Source organism: Notechis scutatus, chromosome 1, assembly GCF_049901735.1.
Source record: "Notechis scutatus isolate UNSWTSFEM ecotype Mainland chromosome 1, rNotScu1.2, whole genome shotgun sequence".
Classification (NCBI taxonomy): domain Eukaryota; kingdom Metazoa; phylum Chordata; class Lepidosauria; order Squamata; family Elapidae; genus Notechis; species Notechis scutatus.
The window spans coordinates 281,984,473-282,011,835 of record NC_142009.1 but is presented as its reverse complement, the minus strand read 5'-3'; the positions used below and the strand labels follow the sequence as shown (position 1 = coordinate 282,011,835).

At 36.7% G+C, this 27,363-nt stretch overlaps 1 protein-coding gene across 1 annotated transcript in view; it reads right to left on the bottom strand.

The window, feature by feature from the left end:
- Positions 1-27,363, bottom strand: part of DPH6 (diphthamine biosynthesis 6) — a 228,137-nt gene that overhangs the window by 128,051 nt on the left and 72,723 nt on the right. Inside the window, exons 7-10 of the mRNA XM_026664539.2 lie at positions 21,361-21,455; positions 18,998-19,085; positions 3,920-4,064; positions 386-517 (exon numbers count right to left, since the gene is read on the bottom strand). Of these exons, the coding sequence (XP_026520324.1) occupies positions 386-517; positions 3,920-4,064; positions 18,998-19,085; positions 21,361-21,455 (460 nt within the window). The remainder of the gene's footprint in view (positions 1-385; positions 518-3,919; positions 4,065-18,997; positions 19,086-21,360; positions 21,456-27,363) is intronic.

Genomic DNA, 27,363 nt, shown 5'->3' with positions numbered 1-27,363 from the left:
GCATTCTCATCAACGATTAAATTGCAGATGAGGGATGTTTAAAAGAACTGTTTAAGAAATGGGATGGCTAAGAACTGCCCAGGAAGCTAACTACTCATGTTGGCTGCCTAAATTCTCAGAAGAAACAAAATACTTTCTACTAGCTGGAGAGCAACAAGAGGAAAGGGAATTGCCTGGTAATATTTCAACTCAGAGCAAATCACATAATTTATCCTCCAGAGCATTTTAGCCTTCTTTACTTCATGCAAACTAAAAATGCTTTTAAAATTGCATGGAACACAATTGATTAATTGATTAAACAGACTAATTACTAATTATTAAGCCCTAATTAAAACCTATCTATCCTGCAGTAGATACTACACTTCAAAATGCCCAATAAAACTACCTTGGAGTAAGGAAAGGATATCGTTTGCCAATTCTTGTATGCTTTTTCCTTCCGATGAATGAATGTATACGCTGATGCCTGTTATCCACTGGTAACCCTTCAGAGACTTCCCAGAAAATTTAAGAGCTTTACCTATAAAGATTGAAAAATAAGGACATAATGAGAGAGCACAGTTTGGTGTAAAGATTAAGGAATCAGATTAGAAACCAGAAGACTGTGAATTTTAGTCCCACCATAGGCACAAAGCCAGCTGGGTGACCTTGGATCACTTACTCTCTCTGAGCCCTAAGGAGGCTATATCTAACCTTTGTCAAAACACTGCAAGGACTTGTCCAGGTAGTCATCAAGAGGCATGCATGCATGCGTGTGTGTGTGTGTGTGTGTATGTGTGTGCACGCACACACAAATGCTTACTTTATGAATTTTCTAAAAGAAAAAGTAGACCATTCAATACATATGCAACAATGTATAAAACAATTAGCAAATGTATGGTTGTGCTTAAAAGTCAAAAAGAGTGTACAAATCATAAATACTGGACCTACGGTTCTATTCAATGAGTACTCAGTGAGTATTCTCAAATGTTCCCAATATTCTCTCATGAAAAATAAAACACAGAGTAAAGCCTGTTTCTATGACTTTTCTCCCTGCCAGACCCTTAATGTCTTTAAATCCCCCAGAAAACAGTCCAGAAAGATAATAACCTTCCCACTGAACTGTTAACAGGTTGACCTTTTTTTTAATGATAGAATTTCCTGGATATCACCCACCATTATTTTATAAGTTTGCCACTTCTTGAAACATCGTATTATACTAATTATAGGGTATGTATTTCCATTCCTAATGCAAAAACTTGATGTAATGGCCAAATGCGGACTTGGTGACTGATGGATACATAACATAGAAACTAATTTTACAAAACAAAACAAATGTTCCAGTTTTGTATTTGGATTCAGTTATGCCCTAGGCTGAAATGAAAAATATTCCATGTGTTCAGAGTAAGTCCAGATTGCCTTTTTCATCTGTAGTTTTATTCTATTCAGGCTGGGGATAACCTAACCTTGACTAACAGATTTTGCGGAGGGGGGGACAAAAACATGTAACAGGAAGAATGGAATAAGAAAGACTCACTTGAAGCTGATTTGATCTCATCTACAATGCATCACTTCAAACTACGGTACTTGCTGATCATATTGAGTGGTAAGTTGTACAATTAATATAAACTGATAGTTCAAGGAAGTGAAAAAAATTGTTTAAATTAAAGACCATAGATTATGATATGCCAAGAAAAGCTCTACATAATTCTACTGACTACATGTTATTGAGCTGAAGAAGCTTTATGGATGAGAAGCTAAACATCTTCAAAGATAAAACAAAAAGTCCAGTTGCCTCTTGAAAAAACACCTTTGGGACAACAATGACCTGGATGACTGAGATTCTCCACAGACATACATGCTATCTATTTTGTCCTGTATGGATGAAGGGATGGAAGGTTTTTCTTCTTCATTTAAATGAATGGGAATTTTTAGAATGGACAGCATGATTTTTGGGGAATGTAATTTACACAGATACTTAAGTACCACCATACAGCTCAAATTTAAGGAGGCAGGATCCATATCTATCAGAAGATCAATAACAGCTGCTGTAGCTTGTATTAACTCCAATGAGAAGAATGTATACATTTTCTATCCATATCTCTAGTCAATAATGAAAGTAGTGAAAATATCTTTGAAGAAAGCAACACACTGATTTATTTATTTATTTGATTTAGGCACCTTCGAACGTCTGGAACACCATCAGAATGGGAGACTTATGAATCTTGGGGGAATCTTATATTCTAAATCAGTGGTCGGGGAACAGGGGTAAATTACCCAAATGGGGTAAAACTGAAAATCCTGGGGTAATGAGGACGGTCGCGCTGGCGCGACCGTTCTCATTACCCCCAGGCATTTTATTTCCGACATTCTGTTTGCCTTCGGTGAATGCTGCTGGGATCGGGAATCAAGGACACAAATGAGAGAAGGGGAGGGAGGAAGCAACGGAAGCCTGTCCTGCTCTCTGGCTCAGCAGCTTCGGTTTCCTCCCGCCTCATTCCTCTCTCAGTCGCTCTCTCGCTCCTCCACCAGCCCAGGAAGAAACTGCTTCAAAGAAGCCGGGGGTGAACGGGCGCTTCGGAGAAGCTGCGCTCCGAAACCACCAGAAACGAAGGCAGGCAGGCAGAACGGAGGATTGAACCGTGGGCGGCGGGGTGGGGGTGAACGGGCGCTTTGGGAAGCTGCGCCGACAGGAAAAGCCACCCTGCCGGCTTCTTTGAAGCAGTTTCTTCCTGGGCTGGTGAGGAGTGAGAGAGCGACTGAGAGAGGAACGAGGCAGACACCTGAGGGATGGGGCTGAGGGAGGGAGGGAGACACCTGAGGGATGGGGCTGAGGGAGGGAGGGAGACACCTGAGGGATGAGGCTGAGGGAGGGAGGGAGACACCTGAGGGATGGGGCTGATGAAGGCAGGGCCGAGAGGCGAGGCTTCTCAGCCACCCTGCAGGGACTATCTGTCGCTCAGGGTTGCAATGAGGAGGCATTGGCGTTCCTGAACTTGGTGGTTTGCTGGCAGACGTTGATTACCCGACTAGGTAACAACATCAGATGTTACCTAGTCAGATAATGAAACGCCTGCAAGCAAACCACCAAACTCGGACTCTTTCTTCCCCCCCACCCTTGAAAAAGTGTTTCTGAGTGAAACTGGTCCCTGGCACAAAAAGGTTGGGGACCACTGGTTTACATACAAATAGTGTATGATTTCCTTCCTTTCAAATCAAGGGGGTAACGTCGGCGTTTATAAATTTTTTGGGGGGTAAAAGGTAAAAAAGTTCCCTGACCCCTGTTCTAAATAATCAGAAAGAAAGCAACAGTAGCAATAGCAATAATACTTAGACTTATATACCACTTCACAGTGCTTTACAGTCCTCTCTATGAGGTTTACAGAGTCAGCATATTGCCTCCAACAATCTGGATTTACCAACCTTGGAAGGATGGAAGGCTGAGTCAACCTTGAGCCTGGTGAGATTTGAACTGCCAAATTGCAGGCAGTCAGCAGTCAGCAGAAGTAGCTTGCAGAACTGCATTCAAACCACTGCTCATATTGATGCATGGTATGATATTCCATTCTTTTTCATAAATGCCTAAAACCTTATGCCACAAATTATGATCTATTGTCAGTCCTTCGTTGTTTCACAAAGAATTGTCTCAATAGATGTATAGCATGCACGGCTGCTGCTGAAGTCACTAAAACACCACTGGTCCCTTTGAACATACACCCACCACAAATAAAAAGATTGTGGCTCTTAAATAAGAAATATAAAGAAACATCTACTAAAAACCAATCTAAGGGGTTAACTATACAAAGTTACTGAGAATATTAAATATTGAATGCTATATTGATGTTGTTAAATATAGTTAAAATATTCTCTCCATGAGAAAAATTATACAAACAAAAAATTGATACCAAATGTCCACAGTGATTAAGGCAAGTCAAAAACTTACTTTCTTGTGCAAAATTTGGTCTTAAAAACTGCCATGTAATGCAAGGGGTTTCCTTTCTCTCATCTGAAGGTGGACAGGCACGGTCTTCAATTTCTTTTGTGTCACACGAACATTTCCCAGGCAGAATTTTGCCCCCAAACTGTACCTGATTAAAAGAAACACTGGAACATGGGTTACCTGCAAATTCTCATTTTTGGATAAAAAGCTCATCAGTGATCAAGAGAGTAGGTTCATCCTGTCTTAGCAAGAAAGTAAGAAGTTACTACTTATTTCTGAGAATGTGTTTCCAAGCAGAGTCACCAGCATACTTTCTTGGAGATCGATGTGACACACAGACATAAAACTGAATTGCAACCTAAGTGAACAGCACTATATAATGATTTAATTTACTTAGTACAATTAACAGAGAATCATTATATAGATAAAACAATGCAAATCAATAGTACGCATGGGAACATTCATCATGTTAATGGTAATGGAGTCAAGAAAGTGCTTTAAATGCAACCTTAAACTTTCAACAATATATATCTATTTAAGTTTTTTAAAAAACAACAAACAAGTTTTCAAAGTGAATTCAACAAGTTCCAGCCACTGTCTGCTGCCCTCCTCTGGTGTGGATCAGGTATTTCTCTCTCCATCTTTCTGGTAGAAAAACAATTTCGGTTTATTACTAGAACTATGTATTAGTATTTTACTCACAAAAAGCATTTAACATAATCCACAGCATTAGCAGACAAAAGACAGAACACTGGAAAGCTTCTGGTGAGCCATGTATTGTCTGCCACAGGCCATTTCCTTTGAAAGTATACTGATCTTGATGAATCCTTGTCTAATCCACAAAACACATTCATAGTATAACACAATAATAACATTCTTGGAACAAAAGACAGTTTCAGTATTCACTTTACTTTGAAATGATATGTAGTTTACAGATGTACTGTATGAGAAAAGCAGTGGACATTAGCATTTTTTCAAAGATGCTATTCAAAGGCCCACAGTACTATATATTTATCCATAAGAAAAAAAAAGATTTTTTTAAAATCACTGTTTTCTGATGATAAGACTAGGATCCCAAACTGGATCTAGAGGACAAATTGGATACAACCAAAGATTGATAAAACATAATTGTTTTTGAGAAATTTGGTATAAAAAGGTTATGGACATCCATCAGCATAGGTTGTCATTTTTATTAAAACTTTATATATTTTATTTATTCTGCTTTGTTCAGGTTTTATGTTCTATTTTGTTAAACACTGGGACCTTAGTATATAACTATAGCAATAGGCAAATCAGTAAATAAAAATGAATTCATATTCCTAAAACTAGCATCCCATTTTTTAAAATTGTGATTCAGAAAAAAATAATTACTATCTTAGGAAGACCAATATATTCACCCATTAGCTCTGTAACATGGTCAGTTATTTGAATTTGAATAACTGTTATTAAATTAAAATTACAAAAGATTGAAACAAACTTAAGAACCATGGCTTTTTAAATTGTTGGACTAGGACTGGGAAAACAGAAATCTAGAAAGTAAGATTTTTAATAAGGCTTTTTTTTATATATACATCACACAAGCAAATATAACTGTTGAAATTTTGTTTTTATGGCTGAGAAAATGGCAATGTTTCTTTCATGAAGAGTTATAACATCAGCGTGACTCAGGCTTACATAGATATACCTGTTCAATAGTACAGAAGACACATTCACGGAGAGGCAACTCCCAACATTTTACAATAGTTTCCTATTTTACTTGTCCAATTCCTACCTACTTTCTTTGACTCAAGTCTTTGACACATAATTCAAAATGTTTGTGAGAGAGGAGAACACATGGTTTACTATTCTTCTAGGAATCCTACTTTGAATCACTAAAACACGAAGAGAATCAAGTTGTCAGGAAGCCATAAAATAAATATAGTTTGCCGCTCATTTCCCCTCTTTTATCCAGAAACACAGAGAATGACTAAAGGAGCTTTCTTAATTTTCAGGCCTGTTTCATCAAAACAGAAAAAGTTGGTCAACATATAATCAGGCATGGTGGCAAGATAGTTCATGACTGAACCCCTGTAAACTTGCTACATGTCTCACATTTCACTCATGGTTTAAAAAAAATGTAAGCATAATTAGCAGCCTCAATTTTTGTTTGGATATTTTCATTTCTGAATACAAGAAACTTATTCTTACAAGTATTTAAAAGTGATGGCAATTCTCCGATTGGAACACAACATAAAAGTCTAAAGTGGAATGGAAATAGGTCTGCTAATCTCTTCTTGCTTTCTGAAGTATAACCTTTCTCATTTAAATAATGTTTGTGGGAGACCATGTTCACATAAAAGATTGGAAGAACACTTATCTTATGAATAGCTAACATCTACACCTATATATTCTAATTCATACAAAAAGAAACAAGAATGGAAAAAGAATTATTGAATATATGAAGCTGTATTTCTTAAACAGAGAAATAATGGATATATCTTTATCCCTTCTCCACAAAAAACTATGAAGTTGTTGATAAATATTTTAAAGACAAAGTGAAAAACAATCAATTATACATTATTGAAAGATAAAAGATTCAACTGGCACACAATATACCTTTGTCCACAAACATTTTACCAACAATGGATTTCTTATGCAAGTATAAATGGAAACATGCAACCTGCCAACATTTCACTGGTGATAAATAGCTTCTACTATTCTACTTTTCTGTACTGCCCAGAAATTCCCAAAGACAATGACTGAATCCAGAATGAGCCAGTACTCTTTTAAACCACCTTCTAAAAATTGTAACGAGAATCTTTCTCACTTTCTTTTGTTTTACATTTTTAAGCTACTTTGATCCAATGGAGATTAACTGAAGATTTTGTGTTCTAAGAAGCTGGATAGGAATTATTTGTTTTAAAAAGTAATGAATAAAATCTTACCTGTCAAATTCTGATCGTCCTATACATAAGATCTGATCTTGTTTGCTAGGCACATTTTCTCATTAATATTTGCTTTTCCGTCCATACAGGAATAAACATTTTATGGCTAAATAATATTATTCGCTTCCATTATGAAAAAAATTAAGCGGGGCATAATCTCTCTCCCTCCCTCTCTCTTTCTCACACACACACACATCCATCTGGTCATTTTTTTTACAATATAAATGTAACATCAGAACCAATTTCTTAATTTCCCATATTCTGAATTCCAAGCCTAGTTGTCTAGTTCTGTTCTTCACTAGAGACTTTATATTCTGAAGCATATCCAAGTAACTATCAAAGAAAGATTTGTGAAATGGGGGAGGGAGGGGGGAGGGAGAAGAGCCACATTGATGAATAAAAACTAACTGTAGGCCACTAAGAAAAAAAAGCAAGGAATAACACTTAGACTTATATCCTGCTTCACAGTGCTTTACAGCCCTCTCTAAGTGGTTTACAGAGTCAGCATATTGCTGCCAACAATCTGGATCCTCATTTTACCCACCTCGGAAAGATGGAAGGCTGAGTCAACCTTGAGCAGGTCAGGATCGAACTGCTGGCAGTTGCCAATACTGCATTCTAAAATTAATAGAAGCTGGTGGTATTGATGAAGCCTGGAGGAACTGTAGGATCTTGGCAGCCCAATGTTTGGGGCAGCAGCAGATCCTTCCTGGTTCCTTCACTGGAAGTGGATGCCAGCAAGGCTGCATGGTATCCACATGGGGCCCACAGATTTTTGGTGGTGGAGGCCTGGTCTAGACGCTCTTGCTGTTTCTAAAGATCCACAGTAGTTGGTGATTTGGGAAGAAGTAACTATGTCTCATAACCCAGTAATCAATTTTTAAAGAAACTGATGAAGTCAAAGTTACATATAGGCCTCCTCTGGCATAATAAGTTAAAATGCCTTGTTCAGTAATCCAGTGGAGGGTCACTTTGGAGAACATGAAATTATTTTCCTGTGATCTTAAAATGAAGCTAATACATCAAAACATTTTATTTCATGTATATTAGACACCTAAGTAAATGTTTAATAAGGGATGGTTACAATCATCTTGCTGCAGGAGGTGCAACTCAGGAGTTCAAGCATTAACTCACATGGTTTGGACCTACAGTACGTTAAATATGCAAATCTTCTTGGCTGTATTTCTAGGCTTTGGAATCTATCAAGATAGAAAAAAGCTGAAGATTTCTCAGGACCTGCAGTTAATAAAAACAATGATCATACATCAATGAAAAGAGAATTATAGAACTGATTTGCAGCAACGAGTTGTGAATACATAAAGATGCCCAAAGTTGCTTCAACAATGAGATGGGCAGCATATGAATTTATATAGTCTGACAGAAAAGTATGAAGAATAAGGAAGAAAGCAATATAGTTTTTGAGGGAGTAGGTGTGACAGAACATAATTTTTCAGGCCCTTCCTCCCTTTTTTCATATTAACATGATTTTTGAAGTTACATTAATATTGTTATGGAATTGATACTTTTTATTCTATTAGTCTAATACTCTATTATTATTAGTCTAAGCTAATAGGCTACTTAAAAATAGCATACCAAAAATAGCCTTTACCATTGTGCTCATTACCAAATTTTATGATTTTCTGTAGTCACTCAGAGAAGCAATCTCCTAGGTGTAACTAATATCAAAACAGTAAGGGAAAATAATTACAAACTTCTATGGAAAAGAACAACAAAAATAATTTCTTTTATATTTCTTTTAATAGGGGTCCTAGATAAAACTTGAAAACTAGGTATAGACTGATTGACAATGCATAACCTACCCACTCTGTCCCCAATTTAAAATAAAATTTATATTAAAATTAACATATAGTATTAAGTAAAAACAGACAAGCTGTTTTGTTTTATTTAGGTATTTCTTTTTAAAAAAAAAAAACCTTGGGCTTTCCTTATTCTTTCCTATAATAATTAAGCATTTTCAGTGCAAACATATTTATGCTCTTTGAGCAATAATAGCTTCTTCCCAAGAAAGAAAAGGATAATCCATCTGTGATTAAAGCCTACAGGGATATCAGCATCATAAAGTGTGAAAAGCAACAATGACATAACACAAAATGATTATGAGTCAAAAGCTTCCAAAATGAAAAAAAATCATATCACTTTCAAACAGTGAACTTTGATATTTATTTATTTAGAAAATTTATTTATTTAGAAAATTTATATTGCCGCCTGCTCACACATGACGACTCAAGGCGGTTTACAAGGACAACATGTTTTTTTTCACAAATAACAGAACTCTTTTTTTGAACAGTAACCTTAGTCCAACAAATGATGAACATATAATTTGTTTAAATAAAAACCAACAGCTTAGACTTTTTTTCATTAGCAAAGGATGAAGCAGAAAGCAGGAAAGCAAGTTCAAAATAATCAGATAGGTGGAATTTATTTTTAGTGGGATACAGTAAAGCTGCAAAACTCTGTACCTAAAGAAGTCTTCCCTGAGCAGCTCTACAGAGGTCATAATATTATCAATTACTTTTTGTTTTATTAGAACTTGGTTTAGTCTATCTTTCAGAATGTTCCATAACCCTGATAAATCCTGATAAATTCTGACTCCCTTGTCAGAATAGAGAGAGTACACAAAAGCTGATTTCTAGATGTAATTTCTATGAACTTTTTTCATTTCTTAGGATCTTTAATTATAAAAATACTAAACAAGTGTACCATATAAAATAAAATGAAACCAATCAAAAGGTCAAAAGATCTCCCATATTTATTCATGCAATCCTACCGATCTGTATAAAAAGAATATTCTCCACACACAGATAAATAAAAACCAGAATTATACTTTATCAGTCCCTTTCTTTGTTATCCCCTACTCAATGCATCTTTTTTCCACCCTTTCTCACCCTAATCAAAATGAAATTTGCCTTTTTTGTGTTCCTCCTTTGGTTTCTGTTTGTATTACGATTATACAGCAACACTTCTGAGTTCCATCAGAAGTTTCTCTTACTAGACAACAACAAACCTTTTATGGAGTGGATTTCTTCCAATCTAGGGAGCATGTCATCAGAAAAAAACAGATAAACAATTTCTTGGTGTTGGCAAAATCCTAGGTTTATCATGCAGCTCATTTTATATCCAGTTATGTCAATTTCTGCTTGTTGCAATAAATTATTAATCACAACTCAAACCCAATGGGGTCCAAAGCAATTCCATTTTACATAGCAATCAGCCATGAGGATATGTGTATTACTTGCATACACTTACAGCTTTTTCACTTAAATTGATGGGGTTTCAAAGCATTTAACAAGGCTGGATATTAACCCAGTGGGTTGTTTATTGAAAATAGAACTGAGAGTAGTAACAGAAAAGGTTGGTATAGTAACATCCTTCATTTATATGAAGAACATTTGTTTATTTTCAATTACTCCTACTAAGGGAGGGTTAATCCTAATAGATTGAAGTTACAGGAGGGTATAATTTGACAGAATCCTTGGAGACTCTTCTGCATGGTAAAACGAGATTAACAGCATAACTAATAGGAATCAGAAATGGCTTTTTCCCTGCTAGCAATCTTCCTGCAGAGATTGCATAGCTGTTAGGGATTATCCTAATCCGGATTTCTTCCATCAAGCACTGGGTTGGAGTAAATGGACTACAGCACCTGCACTACAGAATTATTTTATTTATTTTTATTTATTTATTTGCAGGCACTACTTTATTTACAAAGTTCTTGTTGCAAATTTTTGAGGTTACGAACAAATCTTTCTGCATCATCAACCTAGAAGGTTCTAGAATGTAGAGTAAAATTCACCATACACTAACCCTTTCCTGCCTTTTGCTCTCTCATCTGCATGTGTGCCATTCACTATTTAGTTGTTGCAAGGACTGTGTACGTTAAGTATAGTAGTAGGAGCTGTGAATATCTGGAATTATGCACAAGACTGATTTTTATGCTTGTTTAAATTTACAAACAAAACAGATTTATGAACGGCCTTTTGGAATGTCACCTGTTCATAAGTAGAGGAATGTATGTGGTCAATTTATATAGTCACACTTCTTGGTAAATTGAATGGGACAACTCGCCACAGCCAACTCACCAGGACTAACTTGTTGTAGGCCCAGTTGCCATGGCCAACTCGCTGTGGGACAACTTACTGCAAGACAATTTAACAATTCAATTAATTAAAATAATAAAAAAATTATTCTAATTTGTGTCATTTACATTTTGTTCTGTCCCACCTTTTGCATCTTTTCTTTAATTATTCTATTCCACTATTTCTTTGATATTAGTATAATTCTTGTTCTGCAGTGAGTTTTCCTGCAGCAAGTTGGCCATGGCAAGTTGTCCTGCGATGTGTTATCTGCAGCAAGTTGGCCATGGCAACTTGTTATAGACTCCTTGGTAAATAACTCTGGACAACAAAGGAAATTTAAAATCAAGTAAAAACAATAGCAAACCATTACAATCAAACTACAAATATCAAAACACACAGCAACTGAAAAAGTGACTTTCACACCTAGGTCCAGGCACAAAGCCAGGTCTTTAGGGTCTTATGAAAACTAGCAGGTCAGGTCCACATAATCTCTGGAAAGAGACTGGGCTTCAGTAGAAAAATATTGCCTTCTGGGCCCTACCAGCAAACACTATTTAACTAATGGGACCCATAAGCATGCCTCCCCTGTAGGACTTGATAGGACAGATGTAGACAACTAGGGAGAGAGTCCCTTAAATAATCCAGTTCAAACCATGAAAGTCTTTAAAGGTGACAACTGGCTTCTTGAATTGCACCTAGTTGGTGGCCAATTAGCTATCCATGCAGCTCACAAATATGTGCCAAATAGAATGACTCATTTACTATCCATGTGGCCACATTCTGCACCAGTTGAGGCATCTGAATGCTCTTCAAGGGCAACTTCATGTAGAACACTTTGCATTCTCCAGGCGAAAATCATGGAGTTATGAATAACTGTGAACAAGGCTTCCCAGCCCAGGAACAGGCACAGCTGCCACATAGTATGTAAAGACCCTCCCAGCCAAGGCTGCTACCTTGTCTTTCAACAAGGGTTGAGGGCAAGTAGCGGATCACAAATTGTACACCAAGTCTGAGGCAGTGCCATGTCATTCAGAATCAAAGATGCAAGATCCATGGCAACAAAAAGTCCAAAAGCCAAAAACTCAGTTTTGCTTGGGCAGAGAGTTGAAGCCGACTACACTCCATCCAAGTCTCACATTCTCCAGCACACTGACAGGATCATTCAAGTGGTCTGTGTGAAGATGTAAAGCCAATTATCATCACCATCATTCTGATGATAACTCACCCCAAATTGTCAGAGGGAGAGAGAACTGAGCCCTCTGACACCCTATGAAGTTGAGGCTGCAGGCTGGACCTCTTCCCCCAATCAAGACTGAGTGACTGGCATCAAACCCAGAAGGAGAAGGACATCCAGCACAACACAGTGATGATTTGTAAGAAATATTTTAAAAGTATGATATTCAATAACCATACCATAAAGAAATTACACATAAAAAATCTGTAGATAAAAATAATATTTTTATGTTGTAATGAAAAAAGCAAGAAGAATCTTTTCAATTGTTATGCAAAAAAGTCCTGAGATAATGTATTAAACCATAACAGTGAATAAAATGTTATTCTACCTGAGGCACAAGGGCTCATTGTGCTGCCAGAAACAATCTAAAACAAATTTCCAATGAGCCTTTGTAGTTAAACATGAAGAGATTTATTTAAAGAAAATGCAATACTGAACAGCAGAAGAGAGCATAGGCATATTATTGAACTAATGCAGGCTAGCCAGAATTGTCAAATGATTATAAAATATTCAATTGAGAGAATATAAAATTAACACCTGTGAAACATAACTAAGAACACTGAACTCAACAAGCAGTACACTCAACAAGTACCATTCTTGTTTAATTTGGTCCACTAAGATAGGATTTCTATTACAATTAAAATAAATTATGAAAAAAGATTCCAGTGAATGTTTTCTACACTCCCTAATTTACTTTTTTATATATTCAGCCTTACTTATAATACCTCTCTACACTAACTTTGACTGAGTTTCAGGGTTAAAAACAAAACAATTATCTATAAGATAGATGGTGCTTCAAAGCATTATTTTTAAAATTGTATAATGTAAGATAGTCCTATTTATTTATATCACCATGATGAACATTTTGGTACAAATAAAACATTCTATGTGCATAAAATATGAACATACATTTTCATTTTCCAACATATAGAAAAATGGAAGGATAATAATAATAATAATAATAATAATAATAATAATAATAATAATAATAATAATAATAATAATAATAATAATAATAATAATAATAATAATAATAATAATATCATAAGCCTGAAAAAGTGGTCAAAAATTAGCATACAAATGACTGTGGGACTTCTGAATACAGACTGACAAAAGTTTTGGAACACAATACCCCGGATATCACAATTGTGGAGAAGAAAAAAGTGTGGATCGTTAACATTGCCATACCTGGTGACAGCAGAATTGACGAGAAACAACTTAAAAAAGTCACCAGATATCAGGACTTGAGAATCGAACTGCAGAGACTCTGACATAAACCAGTGCAGGTGGTTCCAGTGGTACTCGGCACACTGGGTGCTGTGCCTAAAGACCTAGGCAAGCACTTGAAAACAATTGGCGCTGACAAGATCACCATTGGTCAGCTGCAGAAGGCCACCTTACTGGGATCTGCTCACATAATCCACCGATACATCACACAGTCCTAAACACTTGGGAAGTGTTTGACTAGTGATTTGTGATACGAAACCCAGCTTGGTTATCTCGTTTGCTGTGTATACTATCATTTTTGTGTATAATAATAATAATAATAATAATAATAATAATAATAATAATAATAATAATAATAATAATAATAATAATAATAATAATAATAAATCTAAATCAGTCTTTCTCAACTGTGATGATAGTTGTGTGGACTTCAACTCCCAGAATTCCCTAGTTAGCTGTAGAAAAAGAATCAATCCAGACTGCAAAATAATTGCAAAGCATCTTGAAGTGCCATATATATCCAAAGGATAAATGTCCACTGGGAGAAGTAGCAGCATTCTTCCAAATGTGGACTCAGATGGATATGGCATTTACAAAAAAAATAAAAAAAATAAACCACCACTTACTCTAAACCTCTCAATTATAAGATGCAACATAGGAAAGCATAGATAGAACAGGTGAAATTTTTTTCCTCTTTCCTTTGAACTAATATTAGCTAAAATAACCTTCATTCAAGTAAGAATTCTTGGTATGTAAGCCTATGATTCCATATCACAAGAACCCAGAGTTTACCCCTCAGGGTATATGCAATGCGCAAGCAGTTTTTTTATGTTTAAGTATAATATTTCAGAGTAACAGGGAATGTTGTAGGCACATGTGTAAACAGGTGCATTTCCATTGTTCCTATTACGTGTGCATCTGCCTTAAAAACAAGCATACAAAATCACTATGTTTATTTGCCAGGCATATAGCTGACATTAAAAATAGGACCTACCAATTTTCTCCTTGCTTCCCCATGTGCAGTTTTGACAAGAAGCTCTGAAAACAGTTCTCAAGCTATAAGACTTGGTGGCAATCAACCATATCTTGCAAATCCCAGACTTTATGTGAGTTGGTAACTTGACAAGAATAATTAAATGGCTACAGCTGCATTCCTATTGTAACTGAAGAGTGAGTTAGGAATGATTGACAGCAGTGGAGTGGAATGGTTAGTAGAGTCCGGGTGAATGACAAGTGAAGTATGTCAGTGGAGAAATGATAGATAAGGGGAGGAGAGAGACAAGTATGCTGGGGAGGGGGAGAGAAAGAGAGAAGGCATAGGTAAGAGAACAGTGATTAGGCTAAGCTATTATTCATTATTTACATGATCTTATTTGTTTGACATGGATAAACATTTTAACTTTTAAATTGTGAATATTTTTTTTTAAGAATTCTAAGTGTGTGCATATCTCATTCTATGTGCTAGGTACATATGTGTATGTGTGTAGATATTTATACTATTAAAAAGAAAATCCTTCTCACCCCTATAGATGGTATGTGTCTTCAATCTCAGGTCTTCAATCAGAGGTCAGGGAATTTGAAGGTACTCAACTGCTTTGAAACTCATTGAATTTGGTACTCAACACATTTTGTTGTACCGATATTTATTGTTGTTTGTTACTCAAGTGCAAGCTAGAACTCGTTGGTGTTGATGGCTTGTGACTCGCTACCCTTTCCAGCCGAAACAAAGGATGACGCTTTAGTCACATAGTAACCCTTGCCCAGTGCACATCCCCTTGCAGCCTTATTTTAGCTTTTGTGGTCATTTTGTGTATTCTTGTACTTTTTTTCTCATCGGTTCAGGTAAAGTGAAGTTTTTATTTTATTTAATCTAAGTATTTATTAATTTTTAGGTTTATTTCTCATGTAATTATATACAACCGTATCTTTTAACATATTGCCTTAAAAATTGTCTTTGGTTTGGGAATGCATTAAATTTATTACATTATTCCTTATGGGGGAAAAATTGTTTGGTACTCGTCAGTTTTGGTACTCATCACACCTCCCCGAAACCGATTAACAATTGAGTACTGAGGTACCACTGTATTTTCAACTGTTCCTAGCACTGTACTCTTCTGTACAGAGCTCTCTCATGTTGTGCCTAGGATTTGTTAGAGCCACTCTCCCAGTTTAGGAGTTGCAGCCCCAATACTCTTCCCGCTACTGGGATCACTTTGGCCCTATATATCATGCTTACTTAGATACTTATATAATAGGTCCTACTGAAGTGAGTGTGGCTTATTCCTATAAATTACCATTAAGTGAAGGTAAGGCTGGATTCTCCAAGCATTCTTGCAAAAAGCCCAAAAACAAATAGCAAACTACTGCTGCCACGAAAACCATATCTATTATAATCATGAATTCTACTGACTTCTACCTTTTAAATCTATAAGACTGTAATGTTTGCATTTTGGTATATATGCATACAGGTTTTGAGCATACAGATCCACAAACACATACAAATATAATATCTATCAGTATTCTCTAATGCTCTGGAATGTTAAGAATTCCATTAAGCATAGTAAATATGCTGTTTTGACTCTAGGATTCTATCCCCCCCCCACCCCTTTTATTACAGGATTAAATAGTTAAGCAGTTCTTAGCATCTGCCTTAAATTGGTGCACAATTAAGTCTGCTTAAATTTCAACGAGTGAACTGTCTTAAACATGCTTAACTACATTCTTAGCTTGAAAGCATGGAATATTTTACATAAAATGAGTTAATTCCTGTTTTAAAAGAATAGAGAGAAAGAAGTCAAGATAAAATGTGCCTCTTGTCAACATGACCAACTTCTTAGTCTTAAGTGATCAAACCCTTAAATAGGGCAACGGGGGGGGGGGGATAATTTTATTCTTAAAAGTAGGGTATGTGAGGTTATAATTTATTCAATTTATATAGAATAAATAACATAGAACTCATTCATAACTTGACAGAAAATAAATTAATCTGAAAATTGTAATAGCTTTTGCTATGATTCCATCAAAGCACAAAATAAACAAATTTTGTCCTTAATTCTACAAGACATTAACTGTATACACCAAAATCTACATCAGAATTCCATAATGCTGGCTTTTAAAGAACGTGATAGCTTTGTCTACAATGAATTTGAAATATGATTTGCTATAAAACAGCTTGAAACTGTGGGTCTTTCACAAAATCTTAAATATCTACAAAGAAGAGAGAAAGAGCTTCTGAATAGATAAAAGTAAAATCGTGATTCTTATATAAAATATTATGCATTTTAATAAGATTTTTGCCTGATTTATGTAAAGCTTTGTGTTTTTCATTTTCCCAACCTGTCACATTGTAGTGATGTATGAAGCATTTTAGCATCAAGTTTGCCATGAGCAATAAAGTCAGTGCCCCTAAGAAATATTAATATATTTCCACTTTTTTATCCTCTCTCCAGGAGTGTTCTTATTCAGCTTATTTGGTTTCACTTCACATAGTCAGCCAGCATAATTTTTAGACTCATAGTAATATTTTAAAGCTTTGCACAGCTAAAAAATATCCTTGTCAAACATGGTACAGTGTGTACTAAAAGGCCACATTTGAAAATGAGGAACATGGTCTTGGGACAAAGAAAATATTTATATGAAGAAGCTGAATTTTAAAGACAAGCTAGAGGCAAACACAAAGAAAAGTTCCAATCATAACTATTTTTCCCCTCGGGTTCAGATTGCTCTATAAAGTTCTGCGGCTCACAACAGAATCAAGAATTATTCATGGAAAGTCAGAGGCTCTAAAAGTCTGGGGATCAGTAAGCCTTCTTGAAATGTTCAAATAATGGCTACAACCACAGAATGATGGATATACCGATCATAGCCAATCATGAAATTTCATTTAACAGAAGGCAGTTTACAAGACAATGAGCTTGCCCATTATGGCCATAAATCATGATGTTCGTCATCACACGACTAATAGATTTTTACAACTTTTTTGATGAGTGTCTGAAATGCAGTCATGTGATTGTGGGGAGGAGAGTCAGCCATCCGAACTTCAAAACCGAGTCTTAAATACTTTTGGGGAGGTTTGTCAAAACTGCAAAGCTGAGGATTATTTATACATACAGTTGTCATTGTTGGGTAGAATTTCAATAATAAAGATTCATGCTTTACCTTTATTTTTATTCCTGATAATACCAATGATGATGATTGATGTAACATTTAAACAATATCAGAAAGACATTTCTAAATGTACATAAACCAGTGTTTGACTTAGAATGATTCATATGATGACTGTTTAAAGTTATACTGGCATTGAAAAAAGTGACTTATGATTGATTGTGGCATCCCCACAGTCATGTGATCAATATTCAGATGGCTGGCAACCGTCATGTGTTTTATGATGGTTGCAATGTCCCAGGGTCATGTGATTGCCATTTGCAACCTTCTCAGCCATCTTCCAACAAGAAAAGCCAATGGGGAAAGCTGGAGTTGTTTAATGACATGATTCACTTAACATTGAAGTGATTTGTTTAACAACCATGACAAAAAAAGGTTGTAAAATCAGGCATGACACATTTAACAACAGTGTTGCTTAGCACAAGAAATTGAAAACTATCTGTATGGCACGATAAAAAACAAGAATTAAATATAAATTGCTGCAAGATGCTAAAGAAAGCAGTGGGATGGGATTACTTGACCTAAAATTGTATTTTCCTTCTTATAAGCAACATTTGTCTTTAGAGCTGTAAAGGCTATTTTTCATATTCTCTACAATTTAGTTCAAGAGAGATTAGTGAGTTGATTATGTCATTTCACTATTATGCTACTTGCACTAAAAAGTGTAAAGGTTTCCCCTCTCTCATTTCCAACTCTAGGGGGCAGTGCTCATCTCTAATTCTTAGCCTAGGGAGCCAGCATTCTCCAAAGACATTTCCATGGTCATATGGTCATACACCAAGGTGCATGGAATGCTGTTATTGTCCCACCAAAGTGGTACCTACTTATCTACTTGCATTTGCATGCTTTCAAACTGCTCGATAAGCAGCAGCTGGGGCAAATAATGGGAGCTCAACCCATTGCACGGCAGTCAGGTCTTGTACCCAAGCTGTCAGTTTTCCAACTGACAAGCTCAGTGTCCTTAATTGAGCAGCCATCGCTTCCCTTTACTTGCGCTAAAATTATGACTAAATAACATTCTTTTTCTAATCAGAAAATATTGATCAAAATAAATATTCCTACATATTTCTAAGATGTCTGTGCATCTCAAACATATTACACATGCACACATGGAGAGAGGGGGGGAGAGACAGAGAGAGGGGGAGGGAAGGAGGGAGGGAGGGAGAGAGAGTCAATCTTCTCAAATGATGGCTCTGCTTCAAACACATTCCAGGAACATGTCTTAATCATTTGTATTTCAAACAATTTCTTTTTTTTGTTTTTGTTTCCAGATGTCATCTCAGTAAATGTAAAACAACACTTCTTCAGCCCAATATATAAACAGTTATTTGAATAAAATAACCCACCATTTTCCTATCAGTAAATATGGCATTTTCCATGAGATACTAAATGACAATCTAAATAAAAATAAACTTTACTGGAATGTTGGACTTGCCTTGTCTTCCAAATGCAACTTTAACAGGCGGAGATAAGCCACAGGGGCAAATGCATCTGCTGAATGTACAACCACTTCTGAGGAGTCCCTATAACACAAAATTTTAAAAATGTGATGGAAAAAATAGTATTGTTGTGTTGCTTTTGAAAGGAAAACAAAACAAAAATAACCCAAAGGTACTTTTTCCAAAAGCCAATGGGACTTTCCTGGGGGTTTTTTTCTTTGAAAATGTTTTGCTTCTCATCCAAAAGTTTCTTCAGTTCTAACTGATTGGTGGGGAATGGAAAGATTCATATTATTCAAAGACTTTCTTGGGTTTTTTTCTCTGAAAACATTTATAGTGGGTAATGGAAGGGTTTATATTGTTTGAAGAATATAAATCCTTTCATTCCCCATTGGAAACACTGAGACAACTAGAAAGTTTAGGACAATCATGACCTGGGTGATTAAGAATCTCCATGAACAAAACAAAAATAAAACAGATGTATCATAGATGTATAAGAATTATATTACCTTGGTGCTCTCTGAACTTGCTTATTTTCTTGCAGATGTTTCAGTATCCAAACTAGGTATCATCATCAGTGTTCTGATCATCAATGAAGACCAGTGCTCTGATACACTGATCATATTATCTAATTTGGGTAATGAAAGGTTTGCAAGAAACAAGCAAGCTCAGAGAGCACCAAGGAGCCCTCATGCCAACCCTGAGCTACACATACTCTCCTTTATTAGTAATTATATTACCACTTATGACATTTAAATCAATCTGAATTGGGGCCAGTTTTAATAAGTAACAGGTGCAAATGGCTACAGTCTTTGCTCCAAATAATGTGAATGGATGCCACTTATACAGTCTAGAACAGATAGAACTTCTGTTTGGAACATAAAGTAAAGTGATGGGGATATTGGGAATCACCATAAAGAACCATGTCTTTATATCTGCCTTACCTAAGAAGGCAGCTCGTACCCACCAGAAGTTCTCATTGAAGAATTTCAGCACTATGTGTGAAATGGCCTCCTTGAAAAACAAATGGATCACATCCTTCAGTCATTTGGAATAAAATAGAAGTGAAACTGAACTCAAAGGCTTTGTACTCGTCTTGATTCAAATGAGAATTTATGAGCATTATATTAAAATAACTATATAGAAAAAAAACCTCAGAAATCTGAAAATACTCATAACATAGCTAACAATAAGATTTGGGGAGTTAACATATTTTAAAGCTCAACTTTCCCTAATTTGGTGACCTCCAGATAAGATGGAATATACATTTCATAATCACGAAACAATGTACTTAAGACTGTACTAGTTGGCATTAGAAGTAAAATAAATAAATTTAACAAATAAATAAATATAATCCAACACATATGGAAATTATCAGGTTTGAGAAGGTTGCTGGCCTTTTGCATTCTTTATGTTTCAGAGTATGATTATTTATTTACATATATTATTTATGAGATAGAGTAGTTGATGCATTCAGTCAGAAACATTTCGTACATTTATTAGGAGGGTAATTTTCTTCTTGAAATACTTTACTTCTCATATAATTTTGTCAAACTGTATCTACCTGAGGTTACTCCCAAGTGGGACATTTGAGATCTACAAACAAATTATCCTTCTTCATTGCAGTTATTGAGCTGAACATGGGATAAAGCAGACACTCTGTAAATTCAGATGAAAGGGGTTTCATCGAAATATTTTCTTTAATACATGCAGCCTAACTTCTTTACCATAATTATATTGACAAATCTACATAGTTATAATAAATTCTCCCATATGTCTATACATATATATTTTAGGAAAATATAGAAAAAAAGATAACTCGGGGCAAACTGGAATGGTTCAAAACATTAGCATTCCAAAGTGTTCTTCAGCAATTCAAGCAAAATGTTTTGTATTATCATTTTAAGTTGCTAATGTTAAAATGGTAAAAAAAACGGGGGGGGGGAGAGGAAGGGGGGAGGGAGAATGAGAGAGAAAAGAGAAATAGAGTTAATGGAATCTACAGGCTACTGATGTGGCAGTTTATCAAATGTAGCTGTAATGAAAGACAAATATTACTGGCAATTCGCACTTCATGAAAGGATAAAAGTGTCAGTGTGTAGGTACCAGTTTTACTGCAGGCCATAATCAGCAAGTAAACGAAAGTGCAAATGTCTAAAAAGTTTATAGCTTTCTATGAAGGCCCCATCTTGTCAGGCATTGATTTAGGTTAGTGGAGGGCTTTGCCAGTGTTAAACAAAGTGGGTATTTTGAACTCAGAGGACATATTCTGCTGCTGCCAAGAAAAGTGGCCTAAAGCTAAATATTAGTATGGTCCCAGTGCTAACATTTAAAGAAAAGAGAAGACATGGGTCCTTACACAACAATTTTCTTCTTAAATAGAGGACAATCCAATGTGAATGTTTCATATTCTCCCCCTTCTCCACAGATATGGACTCCATACTTCTGAAAAAGCTGAAAAATGGGGAAAAATGCGTTCGGGAATGGTACAAAAGGTTCTCATAAACACAATTTAAACAAATTCAATTTACCACAATACATCAAACGAATATAATACAATTCAAAAAGACAAAACCAACAGATAAGTGACAAAACAAAGAAAAAAACTGGCAAGCAAAACAAATAACACAAACCAAATGCAGCTTCAGCATTAAAACAATGTATCAATCAAACTTGCAAAGAACTCTAGCCATTCTAAGCAAAGGCCTGGGAGAACAGTTAGGTTTTAAGAACCTCTCGAGCACTATCAGGGATTGGGTGGGCGGGAGAGTCCTCTGGATTTCAAGAAAAACTTCATTCCAGAGGCAGGGGTTGAAAAAAAAAAAGAGAAATATGCAAGGATGTACAGTACTGAAAGCTATATTATCAGGGTTTGTATGACTGAAATGTATACATCCTTATTGAAAAATTAATCCCTCTGTTAAATTAGACTCAATCAAGTCAATGAGACAAGCACAGGATGGCAACTTATATTGTTCCTAAGTCAGGATGCTGATTCTATTTTCAATACAATCCTCATCTAGATATGATAAATATTTTCCGTTGAAGAGTGGCAAAGAGTGCTATTATTTCAAGATGCTGCTATTTCTACATCAGGCAAGCATAGGTGTCAGGTCTCAACATTGTCAGAAAATTATAGCAACTATGGTAGCCCCATTTATTCACTTTCAGAGTTGATACAAGTATCATGTCTCAATCACAGGTCTCTTCATCTTTACAGTGCTACCAATAGGCTACTGAAACCAATGTGCAAATCATTATTCAACACACAATTCAGCTACATTACTATCAAATACAGTTCTACACCAGATCAAGAATCCAGGTGCACTGGTCTAGGCACAACCCAGATACAAAAGTGAGAAAAAACTCACATAATATTCAGATTACAATTATTGCATAAAATATGAATGGTAATTCCCAAATTTATTGATGGTTCATCAATAATACAGAGGATGGGAAACTGGCCAATTTGAGCTATTTGATATGCATCCTATCTTTCTATCAAATCTAGTCTTTTATGGTCTTCAGGGAATTTATTGACACTGCTAACATCAACAAAGAACTAGCTGACTGAAGTGGCATAAAAATATTAAATTATTAAGGGAGAGCTAATACAAATGGCCGATGGAAAGCCACCAGAAGATTATTTGTTGGGTTCTTGGTTGTCTCCGAGTCTGTTTTTTTTTTTTTTTGCTTACAGACATTTAATTACCAGAAAAGACTATATCATCACCAGGTTTTATGTCAAGAAACTCATATTTGAGATGCAATACAAGGCTCCCATAAATGAAGTTTATTTCTAATATGTTGGTGTATGATTTGGCAAACTTCTAATAATTCTGTAGCATTCTTTACCCTAGTTTAATCTAAAGTGTCTAGAGCTTCCTAACTGACATTGAACTGAATTTACCTACAGTATGTCCTGTGAAATTAATGAATTTTTATTCATGTCTCCTGGCAGCCTGTTGATGCTTGTGTGGATGCATTCTGCCAATCTTCTATCTGCTTGTCTTACTCCTTTCTCATAGTCCGTACACTGTATATTGCAAATGACTTCTGGATTAGTAATATTTTCTACTTGAAATATTTCATAGGTCTGATTTTTTTGCATATTGGAATCCAATTTTTCTGCCCTTGTCTTCTGGCTCCTGGCTCTGCCGACAACTTAGGCAGGAAAAAACTAAAACTTCCTTTGTTTATTCAATTTGTATGGCTGGCTGTTTTAGCAAGTGACTGTGGGCAATGGACAATCTTAAAATAAATTAAGAAACGAACTATCATTTTATATATATATTTCTTAAGTTTTTGCGGGTACTTATATGTATGGTATTCAGGTTTGTTCAGGTATTTTCCCACGTCATTATAGTTGTGCTTTTAAAGTTGTAGCTACAACTACACACACACACACACACACACACACAACCAAGAGATGGGACCCTTCACCCACTTGAGGCCCCAGGCCAGGGTACAGATAGCTGCTAACTTAAATGCCTCTCTAAAAGACATTAGGGTGCCTCCTTGTTTATAGTAGGCCATTATTATGGATCTTCTTTAGAAACCTGCCTTGCATCCCTCATAGATGGGAAATTATAGGCCAATGTCCTACTGGGTAAAGTGACTGACAGAATAGTGAATTCTAAACTGTACAAAGTCCAAGGTATTTAACTGGAAGAAAAAGTACATCCAAACTTAATTCTTGTATTAGATTTTAATCAAACAATCTGATTCAAGGAATATTTAAGAAGTTTCTTTTCATTTTTTTCTCTGTCAATATTTTATTTAGAAATGTATATATAGCTCAAATGAAGATATTTCTTGTCATATAATAGAATCATGTCTGTTTACACATTTTGGATGCCTAGCTGAATATATATATAAGTATATATGTATTTCTATTCAAACATAGATCACATTATCATTTTGAGTCCTGGGTTATCAGATACTTTCCTTTAAACAAGAAAATCTCTCTCTCTAAATTTCTTTGTCTAAAAATCAAACTTTTTTTAAATCAAGCTTTCACTTCCAAAGCTTATACTGCTGGCAAAAAGTATAGCTCTACCTGTTAGAAGCTGCTGTAAAGTTCTTGCACGACAAATCCATCAAGAATAATTAATGCTGATGCAGCAAGAATGGGCAACTTACAAAGTAGTTAGGTAAAACAACTTATTCCCCCTCTTTCCAAAATTACTCTTGGAAAGCTCTAGAAATGGAAACCATGCCAGGGAGAAGTGGCTACAAAATGTAGCTTTATTTGGAACGAAATATATGATTGTTCTTCCTCACTGAAGCATCCATTAAGCACTTCCCAATAAGAAAAAAAAAGTTTCCTAAAATTATTTGTTCTAATAATGCCTTTTTGGTGCCACAAATCCTTCCTGGACATCAAGATCAAACACTTTAGAGTTCCCCCTGGTGTTATAACTCCTTGGAGTGGATTATCTTAAGCTTCCTGTTGCTAGAAGTTCTTCCCAATTAACTGCAGGCAACAAACCCATACAAAGAGATGTGCCTGCTTCTGAAGGTACAGTGAGTGAACTATTTGAACTCCAGACAAATCTCAAGTAACCAATCAGGAAAAGAACTAGGAACTTTTGACCTTTTTAGTATAGCTACTAGAGTTAACATATTTACCACAGTTCAAGGTTATTCTAAAACAAAAGCAACAGTTTCCAGTCTCTTTTATGGACATGCCAGATGAGAACAGAGTCAGCCTTGTCAAAATAAAGCATGGTGTGTGTGTGTGTGTGTGTGTGTGTGTGTGTGTGTGTGCACGTGCATAAATAAATTATAAACAGTTTTAATATATCCCATTCTAAAAGACAAAATGATTTGTCTTTTCATTAAAAAATGTTTTGTGCAAATGCATCTATGTTTTAAGGCAGGGGTCTCCAAACCACAGGCGGAATTGGGCCGTGGAAATGGTAGGCAAGCACACACATGTGCACATTCCCACTTGCGTGAGCAGCAGACAACTGTCTATGCTCCAGTTGCATGAGTGGCAAGTGTGCATGCCCGCCGCACACAAATGGAGCTATATACACGTTGTAAGGCACCCAGAAAGTATCCATGATATCAATCACTCCGAGACATTTTCTCTCCAATTGATTTATTTAGAAACAGACCTGGTATGTCTGAAGCAATTTCCTAAAGTGAAAATTATTCGTGAGTTACACAGAATCCACCTTCTCTCCTCCCTTCTCTCCTCCCACTTCTACACTTCATAAATCACGAGAACCAATTAACTGCAACTGGAATTTCTTAATACGACATACAGAATAACCTTGAACTTTTCAATTACTCCAATTCCCTTAAAAAAAAATGTGGCAGCTGAATTTCAAAGCTGACGTCCCCCCTTGAAAACGCCTCCTCCTAAAAGAAAAGAAAAAAAACCACATACAGGGGTTAATACATTGTCCTTAACCCCCTCTCCCCCCTCCATGAGGACCCTTCGGTTTGTGGGGAAAATCCTCATGGAATTGGTTAACCAATTGATCAGCATGAACATCCCAACCCTTTACCCAACTAGCATCTGAGAGGGAGTATCCTTTCCATAAGACCAAATATTGCAATCGGCCACAGTGTAATCTAGAATCGAGAATTTTTTGAATTTCATAATGTGTTTCCTCCTGTACCGTTTAAGGGTTTACGGGGAGCGATTGGCAGTGGTCTTATCACTGATGTAGTAGCTGGTTTTAGTAAACTACAATTGAACACTGGATGAATTTAGAGAATAAATAAATTATAGTCCAAATGATCGTATTCCCTTCACTCTTAGGTAATTCAACAATAAAGTCCATTGCGATTTCTTCCCAAGGTTGGGTTGGTTCAGCAACCTGTTGCAGGAGGCCAGGGGTTTTTCCAATTCTGTGTTTCATTGTGGCACAAATTGAACAACTTTTTACATAGTCCTCAACATCAGGTTTCATTTTTGGCCACCAGAACTGTCTTCTCAGTAAATGTAGGGTTTTTAGGAATCCAAAGTGGCCTCCCAGTCGGGAGTCGTGGCTACGCTTTAGTACCAGTAGTCTTAGGGTTGTGGGTACATAAAGCTTAGTCCCTTTCCAAGCTAGTCCTTCATTCATTGTCAACTCAGTTTGATGGTCCAGGAACCAAGGTTCGGTCAATAGGGCTGTTTTCAATTCCGCAGTCAGCTTATCTTCCAGGCGTTTGGGGTTGTGGTTGGCTTGGGCTCGAGTAGTCACTTGGCCTGCCTATTGAGCATCTGAAATTAATTGTACTATTTCCTCTTGGTGGCTGTCAAACTGAGGTTTTCTGGACAGAGCGTCTGCCAGTACGTTTTCCCTCCGGGGATATATTTAATGTTGAAGTTGAATCGCTTGAAATATTGGGCCCAGTGGACTTGTTTGGACGATAATCTCCTAGGGGCCTTTAGAGCTTTGAGGTTCTTATGATCAGTCCATACCTGAAAAGCCTCTGGCGCCCCTTCTAGAAAATGCCTCCAAGTCAATAAAGCCCATTGTACGGCGAATGCTTCTTTCTCCCAGACCGCCCACCTTCGATCAGCGTCTGTCAGCTCTTTGGATACATAAGTGCAAGGCATCAGTCGGCCTTGAGAGTCTTTTTGCAGCAAAATGGCTGCCACCACTTGCATCTGTTTGGACAATAAAAGGCTTGGTCACGTCTGGGTGCTGGAGGATGGGCTCAGCTGCGAAGAGGTGTTTTAAGGTCTTGAAAGCTTTCTGACAGTCCATAGTCCAAGCCAGGGGTTGACTTGGCTTTGGTTTGATGGGTGACGGGCCCGTTTTTAATAGCTCTGTCAACGGGAGGGCAACTTCAGCAAAGGATGGAATGAATTGTCTATAAGAGTTGGCAAACCCCAAGAAACTTTGAAGTTGTTTTCGGGTTCTGGGGGCTTGCCAGTCCAACACCACTTTCACTTTTCTGGGGTCCATTTCAATCCCCAGGTTGGATATTCGGTAGCCTAAGTCAGGGGTCCCCAACCGCGGTCCGCGGACCGGTACCAGTCCAGCGGAACAAGCCTTACCGGGCCGCTGGTTGCTGGGCGCCGCCATCTTTTGGTAAAAGTGCTTCTGGTGAGCTTTTCTGGGTAGAAAGGTCAACGGAAGCACTTTTTCATCAAAAAGATGGTGGCGCTTACGCGCTCGATGAGCTTTTCCGGTAGAAAACCATTTCTACCGAAAAGCTCACCGAGCGCTGCGCCGCCATCTTTTGACGAACAAGTGCTTCCGGTGAGGTCACCGGAAGCACTTTTTCGTCAAAAAGATGGCGGCGCCCAGTTGATGCCGGGCCGGGCCGCGGCGCCCAGCTGATGCCGGAACCGGGCCGCGGCGTCAAAAAGGTTGGGGATCACTGGCCTAAGTAATCCAGCAACTCTTTGTTG